Consider the following 8,622-nt stretch of genomic DNA (forward strand, 5'->3'; position numbering starts at 1 on the left):
CGGCCCTCCTTGCAGAGTCGCCTCACCGCGGCCGCCTTCTGCGCGTGCGCAGCCGCTCACAAAAAAAACAAACCACAACCCCACAAGAAACCCCGCACGCCCCTGAACCCTGGGAGTTGAGAGAGCGCGGAGGAGGAGGAGACGGCGGAGGGGGCGGGGAGAGAGCGAGGGTTGGCTGTCTGTCCCCGAAGCCTCTCTGCGGATTGGCTGCAGAAGGAGGAGAGGGAGTCCTCGCCCACTTGGCTTTGAAGGCAGAGAGTGTGCGTTGTGGTGGGGGAAGGAGAGGGCCCGGTTTCGGGCTGTTGGCTTCCAGGATGGAGGGTGGGTCTGTGTCCAACGTGGAGGTTTGTAACTTGGCTTACACGGGGCGGCTGGAGGAGCTGAAGGAGCGGCTGAGCGCCAACCGGAGCTTGGCGGAGCGCGCGGACCAGGTTGGCATGGCAACCGGAGGGGGGCGTGGTTAATTGTCTGTGAGTCGGGGGGCTGCCAGGGCTCCACTTCTGAGGCAGTGTGGTGTAGTGGTTAAAGTGGAAACCCGGAGACCTGGGTTCAGCAGATCCCCACTCGGCTGTGAGGCTTTCACTGGGCGGGCTTCCCCTCTTTCTCAGCTTGGTCTACCTCACAGGGTCGCTGTGAAGCTGAAAAGGGGAGGGAGAAACCTACGCAGGGCGTCTTTTGAGTTCCTTGAAATAAAAGTTTGGCAGATCTGCCCCCGGGACAGGTTCAAGACGTTACTATTAACATATAACAATTTGGGACCAGTTTAACCACGATATCGCCTTACCCCCGCATGTTCCCACAGTACCGCATAATTGACGTTAGTGCAGATGCCACATAAATACCCTTTCAGCATTTGTTAGTACAGTACTCAGTCGTTTAGTTACTGTGGTAACTTTGGAAGTCTCTGCCTATTGAGCTCAAGCAGGTGCCTTCACTGTACTCTTTTCGGTGTCTGCTAAAAGCATCCTTGTTCAGACAAAGCTTCGCAGATGCTTAGAAAGTTGAGCTAATTCTAATCTGTTCTTGTATTTTTAATTTTTGTATGTTTTGAAGTAGGGTTGTGGATTTTACTTGATTTTAGTGCTTTAGCATTTGCTTTGAGGTTTTAATAATCAAGCGAAATATAAAATTTATGAATTTAACAACAACAACAATAATAATATAAAGGCCTTAAACCCAGCCATGTTATTCTATGCCATCGAGGGTGCTTTACTGTTTTTTCTGTGTTTTGTATTTTGTATATGTTTTCAAGTCCTTGAAAAGTGCACCAACCACCCTGGTATTTTCACATGTGGAATAGTAGAGAAATTCCAACAAATAATCAAGCTGGGGCCAGCAACACAATGTTTTAGTTTAGCATGTTCCTGTTCAGGGTACCAGCCAGTTCAGCACCCTGACTTTGAGGAGGCTCCATAACATTCCCATCATTGGTGTACAGTATTCTAGTTTTCTCTCCCAACAGCCAACCAGTATTCTGTGGCCACTGAGCATGCTTAGTCCTCACTGGCTATTTTGAGGGGTTCGTACCCTGATTGTGTTCCTGGCCCTCCCCCGCCAATATATATATATATATTTGAGATAGTTATATATTGCTTTTCAGAAGAACCTCACAAAGTTTTTCACAAGACCTCACAAAGTTTTTCACAAGACCATATGTTTTATAATAAAACAGAAAGATGAAAGGGAGGAGCTTTTTAAAATCTAGTTTTTCGCATACACATTCTTTATTGCAGTCCAAAGACTCACAAAAACAGTTTTAAAAGTGCAATAAATCTAGTTTTTGTATTCTTGCAAACTTTGGGGTCTCCTCAATCTCCCTGATTAATCCCTTTTTTTCCTTGGAAGGTGCTGTTTTGCCTACATAAGGATTAGCTATCAGGGAATGAGTTTCCAATTAGAATATAGCAGGGATAGGAAACCTTTATCATTTTAGATGTTGTTGCACTCAAACTGCCATCCTGTCTGATTATTGGCCATGTTGGCTAAGACGGATGGGAAATGAAGTCTCACGCCACCTGGAGGTTGCCCAGTCCTGATATAAATGGCATAGATAAATACAGTTCCTAACATTAAAGAACAGCAGGGTTTATTTCTGCTTGGGAAGCACATAGACACATATGTCTGTGATTCCGAAACTCTTCCCCCTAACTCTTACTAGAGGGGAGAAAGGGTGCTCTGTTTACTAATTCAGTTGAGAATGGGATGCAGTACATACCTGGCAGATGTTTAAATCAGTAAGATTGCCAGATGCCAGGGTTTCAGCTTCTTAAAAGAAGAAGAATGACACTGTAAAATACAGGCAGCTGATTTATTGTGATGTGGGTGTTTTTGGACTTCAGCCCACTTCATTAAATGCATAAAGGGTTTTTTCCTCAGGTGGCAGAGGGCAAGTGTACCAATTAGAAGAGTGAAAATATATCTGCCAACGGAAAATAGCACAATATTCGCCTGAAGACACACCATGCACCCTAAAAGCTTATTTTACAATATGTTTGTTTATTTTTAAAGACATCACAAAGTTATTTGTCCATAGCTGCAAAAAGAATAAACATAGCTACACCTCTAGAAGTAGCATGGGGGTGGTGTTAAATTTCAGGGTGAAAATTCCAAAAATCAATGTTGCATCATTGCTGCACTTAAATGCATTTTTTGTATATAATGACATACCTGAGAGCACGTTCCCAGTAACTATGAAGATTTTGCTACATGAATCCTGACCACCCATTGGGGTGGGGGCAGTTTGAATGCTCTTCTAAATGCCTGGGGCACTGTCTGGAGAATGAAATGGCCTCTGGGAACATACAAATTGGCCATTATTGTTCTTACTGTTAAATGACTTGCTGCTTGTATAAAGGAGTATCTATCCTTTTTAGTTTTCATCGTTCTAGTTCGTTCTGAATGTTCTGTTAATGCGTCTTTCTAAATAAGGCCACAAAAGTTACTAGTCTGCAAATAATCATAATCATAATAATTGTGGCCTGCTGGGAGCTGACAGAAGAAGAATGGAGAGCTTTGTCACTCCTTCAGCAATCTGCCGCCTGTCTGTACTGGGTGTAATGCTCTGTCCTTTCTCCTCCAGCCCACCCCCATGCCTTCATGCAGTGCCCTCTTGCTTGTGGATACTAGATGTGTTCTTAAATACAAGGTTGTACTAATGCTTATTTGTGTTTTGTGTTTTAGGATAACAGGACAGCCCTACACTGGGCATGTTCAGCTGGGCATGCAGACATTGTCGACTTTTTACTAAGTCTGGGAGTGCATGTTAATGACAAAGATGATGTAAGTTCTGGATTTATTTTTCAGAAAGTGCTTAGGCAGGATCTTGCATGTATAGTTCAGAGGTATATAGTTCAGAGATGGGAACCTCCATCCCACAGGCCAGAGGTTCCAGCTTTGCCCACAAGGCCATTCACCTGACCGTTAGCTGACATCCCTAGAAACGTCAGCTGATGGGTAGGAGAACAGGAGTTAAATTTTGCATTAGCTGTGTGCCCTCTTCCCAGGGAACAGGATTGCACAGCCAAGTTAGCAGGATTTTATGAGCAGATTTAAAGCCCTTTGCAAAAGTACTGTTTGCTCAGCTCAAACTGCCCACTCACTTAATGGACAAAGATGAGATGCTTTAATCAACACTTATGCAAGGCACTTTAAAGCAGCTCCATGTTCTCATTTCATGATAAAACCCCAGCGCTAAGCAGGTTGTTATTATTATCTTTCATTTCACTTCTATACTGCTTTATATTTTAAGGGGGGAAAGCTAAAAGCACTTTACAACCCATTAAAACATCAAATAAAACAATCCAGTGTAAAACATTACTAAAGAAAGTCAGATATAAAATATACATTCAAAGCAACATAATTAACAGGAGACTAAAATGTTATCTTAAACATTCCAATAGAAAACATTACTTCAAGGAAGTCAGGTGTAAAATTCACATTTAAAAAAGCATAATTAACAAAAGAATAAAATATTAAGCACAGAACATATCTGCTGCTGTTGCTGCCAGTTTTGCCAATTCTGGCTAGTGGTGACTGGAAATTCAGGCGATGTCCTGGTTCTGCACTAAGAGACAGCCAGGATGGTCTCAGTGGTTCACATGCACCACATCCCCTTAGTCTGGCTATGTGAGAAAGTTCCCCGCAGGGAGCTTTCTCAGACGCCCTACCCAGCTGCTTGACTGCACATGCAGCAGGCAACAAGGTGCTGCTAACAGGAGAGTTTCTTCCCCTTTGGACAGAAGTTAAAAACTTGCCTTTAGCACTTTGCTGCCTCCCAGATGCTTCAAAGTCCTGACTTCATCATTTGTGACATTAAGTGATTGGTGGGTCATGCCCTCCTCTCAGACTAGGCCTGCAAGGCAAATCTTAATTAGGAACTGGTCTATGAAGCTAAGAAGATTCCCCACTGCTGATATAGTTCCTAATGCTGCTGGAGTTGTTACCAACTACTCTCACGTGTTAAAGAAGAATTAGTGATACACAGAGGTGGGATGTGTGCTGGTTTGTTATCTTTGGCTGCTGTTCTCAACATGAGATGAGAGGTTGTTTTTTTTACGGAATTCTGGGGCCCTTTTGAGCTGGCACAGCCCTTGTGTGAGGTAAATTTCTGAGCCCCTTCTCCTCAGTTTAAAAGTTCTCATGTGAAATTGAAATGAAGACTGTATGGCTTCCAAAAAGAAATTTTAGAATTGGTGAACCATTCAGTCTTCGGCTACACCTGAAGGAAGGCATAGTTGCTTCTCTTCACTGCTGAAGAAGGCAGGCTGAGCTGGTTTGAAAAGAAAGCTGCAACATTATCATGACTTCTTCTCTGATCCAAAGTCACATAAAGTCGCCGTATAGCTGTGGAAGGCCCAATACAGTGGTACCTCAGGTTACATACACTTCAGGTTACATACGCTTCAGGTTACAGACTCCGCTAACTGAGAAATAGTACCTCGGGTTAAGAACTTTGCTTCAGGATGAGAACAGAAATCATGCAGTGGCGCAGCAGCAGCAGGAACCCCCATTAGCTAAAGTGGTGCTTCAGGTTAAGAACAGTTTCAGGTTAAGTACGGACCTCCAGAATGAATTAAGTACTTAACCCGAGATACCACTTTATAAGAAATATAGTGGTGCTCTAGAAAGCTAATTTGGGGAGGTAGGTGGCAACCAGAACTAGGGAGCCTGGTCCTTTCCTTGTTGGCTATTTAATATCATGTGATGGCAGTTGTATAAATGTTGAATGGTGGGCCATATTCCACTTTAATGACCAAAGCTACCTGCTATTGAGTAAGTTCTTAATGAAGTTGAGCAAGTTATTTTATGGAAGAGATGGGGAACCTGTAGCCTTCCAGATGTTTAGGACTCCAGCCCCAAGCAGCATAGCCAATGATCAGCTGTAATCCAACAGCATCTGGAGGTACAGATGTGCCCCATCCCTGTTTTACAGTATTTTCATAGGGGATAAATTTTGTTAAAACCTTGCCATGGTTCTGTAGTATTGGATTTTCTTCCTAACAGAGCTTGAAAGTTTGGTTGTACAATGTCTTAACGGTCCCTGGTGACTAAAAACCATGAGCCAGCAAGTCTTCTGTTTAGAGAGGAAACTGAGAACTCTCTATAAGCCAATCCTAGCTTCCATGTTATCACCGATGCAGAGGTCTGGGGTACTTTCCTCACGACAGAAGTCTTTCTACCTGCCCTGCTTCTGTGAATTGTAAAGCTTATAGTATACTATGCCTTGTTTTCTTTTCACTCCTCAGGCTGGCTGGAGTCCTCTGCATATTGCTGCATCTGCTGGCCGAGATGAAATTGTGAAAACTCTCATTAGGAAAGGTGCTCAGGTGAATGCTGTCAATCAGAATGGCTGCACGCCTCTGCATTATGCAGCATCCAAAAATAGGCAGGAGGTAAGATTTTACTTGCTTCCTCACCTTCTCATTGCTCAACACAAAGCAGCCTGTTTGGTAACCTTTGTCTTTCCCCACTCATAGATTGCACTAATGCTGTTGGAGAATAGCGCTAATCCAGATGCAAAAGATCACTTGGCATCTACTCCACTACACAGAGCAGCATCCAAAGGAAACCTGAAAATGATACAAATTCTTTTGAAGTACAAAGCTTCTGCCAATCTACAGGATTCAGAGGGAAACACAGCTCTGTAAGAACTAACGTATTTGTGGTAGATTTTGCCCTAGTTTGTTTGAACCATACTTTTCAAGTTCATTGATATTAATACTTCTTTACTTAGCACAAACTATTCTCTAATGTTGAGAGTTTTCATTTAACAGGCTCAGTAACTTTTTTTTTTTAAACAATTCAAACTGAGCTTCTTGGGATTCTACAAGAGAGGCTGTATTCTAAGATGTATGGTGCAGAAACATCCACACCATAGCTGTCAACTGTCCCTTATTTGGCGGGAAACTCCCTTATCCCAGCACCGTTTCCCGCTGCTGTCCCGGATTGATGATGTCCCTTAAATTTCCTGGGTTTCATGCTCGCCCGGCTCCGGAGGGAAGCAGCGTCTCGGGGTCCTTCGCCTCAGGCCGCGTCTCCGTCTCTCCCTTTCCCCCCTCAGGGGCGCGTCGTGAGGAGACGGGTGGTGGCGGGCGGGCAGGCAGCCCCTCTTTTGCTAGACTTCCGCCGTGCTGCCCGGGGAAGCTGGAGGCGGTGGCGGTGGCTGAGGAGGCAGCCTGAGGGAGGAGGAAGAGGAGGGACGCAGAAGGGCAGCGCTTCAGCAGCCACTGTGGCACCACAACCGTCTCATGCCGGGCTCGCAGGCGGCGTAGGCGAGAGTCTCCCTCCCTCCCTCCCTCTCTCTCGGGCAGGGAAGGGCCGATGGAACTCCTTGTGCCAGGATGACGGCAGCCCCGATGTGCTGCTTAGCTTACCCTCCAACCAGTGCAGCATCTTAATGTAGTGATTTCCCCCTCTGCATCCCTTTGCTGGGTTGCTGCACTGTGGGAACCACTGCTTGAGGCTTTGTTTGGCTGCTTTGTTTGGTTGACTAAAATCCCTTATTTTGGCTGCTGATCCCTTATTTTCGAGGCTGCTGGTCCCTTATTTTCAAATCTGTAAGTTGACAGCTATGATCCACACAGATTTTACGCAGCCTAATCCCAAACATAAATCCCACTGAGTTCAGTCCCATTGATTCTTTAGTAAATGCATGTGGGATTGTAGTGAAGAGCCTGGTGTTAGGTATGTTTATTTAAGATATGCATCCTACCAAGCTACTTAACTTCCAAGTAAGTGCACCCTGTTGCAGTTCTGGCCTTGGTTGAGATTTTGCATCAAATTATGATTTTGAGTAACAGTAGTTTGAAATCAAACCATGGCTTGTATGTCCAGGTGAACAACAGGCTAACTGTGAGTTAAAGCTGTTTATGACTATAATCCTAACACTATTCACCTGGGTTTACACTGTCAGTTGCTTTTGTTTTCTGTCATGAGTTTTGTGACATCCTCTTACCGCAGTAGCATCTAGAGGTGGAACAATTGCTGTAACTATCATGTCAATTCAGATATTGTGCCAAACTATAGTGAATGGTGGTTCAGCGTGATCTTGGTTTAGCATAGTGTCTGAATTGAGCCTTAAACACCTTGATGTAAATGATGGGATTTCACAGGGGGACAGGGGTTAGTTCAGGCCTACTTTTAAAATAGGTGGGGCCTACAAAGAAATACAGGCTGACAGCTCATTACTGCCTTGTCGTGTGTCTCTAGCATAGTTGGTAATTTTTCATCTTATTTACAGCCATTTAGCCTGTGATGAAGAGAGAGCAGATGAAGCTAAACTACTAGTGTCTCACGGAGCAAGCATATACATTGAGAACAAAGAAGACAAGACTCCACTGCAAGTTGCAAAAGGTGGCCTGGGTTCCATACTAAGGAGGCTAGTTGAAGGCTAGCTGTGTCAGTCAAATTGAATTCCATTCTTCGTGAAAGTACTGAAGACTTTTCACTGTCTTTAGGTTGGCTTTAACAGTCACAACTTGAATTTTTATTGTACTGCATCAATTACACTTCTCTACATTTTCCATGGCCAAACAAAACTTTATAATTTTTTGTTGCTAAGTTTATTGTTGCTTAAAAAAAATTTAAAGCCCTGCTTTTCCTATAGAAAGAATCTATCTTTCTATACAGGTTCTAACGATCTTTTTAAATACATTTGCTTGTAAAGGAACAGTATTCAATATTTCCTCAAGGCAGTTCTTGTTAACTAAGTTTATTACTCAGTTCAAGTGTCATCATGGTTGTGCGAAATAAAATTTGGGGAAGGAGAATGAGGACTGTGTAAAAGTTGTTTGCTTTGTTGTATGTCTCCTTGGAATTCTTATTTACAGAAACCTGTTGGTTCAACCTTATACCCAGTACAGGGAGAGTGTTATAGGAATGGAGCGTTGTGGGAAGGCAGTGGGCTTAATTCAGCTAAAGCGATTATAGACATAGTAAGGCTGTAAACAAAAATAGCCAAGTGCTGTGGCACCTTAACAGATTAAAAGGGTTACTGTGCCATGAACTTGTGTAGACAACTGTCAATCTCAGTAGGCTGCTTCTTAAACAAAATATGTTTGTTTAAAATGTTGCTAAGTAACAGCTATAAAGAGAACAAATAAATCCCAGTTTTTGCAGTAAGAA

General features: G+C 43.6%; 1 protein-coding gene across 1 annotated transcript; it reads left to right on the forward strand.

Moving 5' to 3' along the window:
* The first annotated feature begins 266 nt into the window (after positions 1–266).
* PSMD10 (proteasome 26S subunit, non-ATPase 10) lies at positions 267–8,622 on the forward strand. Its single transcript, XM_080990565.1, has 5 exons — positions 267–431; positions 3,181–3,279; positions 5,745–5,891; positions 5,976–6,142; positions 7,739–8,622. The coding sequence occupies exons 1-5, from the start codon at positions 315–317 to the stop codon at positions 7,890–7,892; spliced, it is 684 nt and encodes a 227-aa protein (XP_080846691.1). The 5' UTR covers positions 267–314; the 3' UTR covers positions 7,893–8,622.

Source organism: Podarcis pityusensis, assembly GCF_964106645.2.
Source record: "Podarcis pityusensis genome assembly, chromosome: Z".
In the NCBI taxonomy this organism is placed as follows: Eukaryota; Metazoa; Chordata; class Lepidosauria; order Squamata; family Lacertidae; genus Podarcis; species Podarcis pityusensis.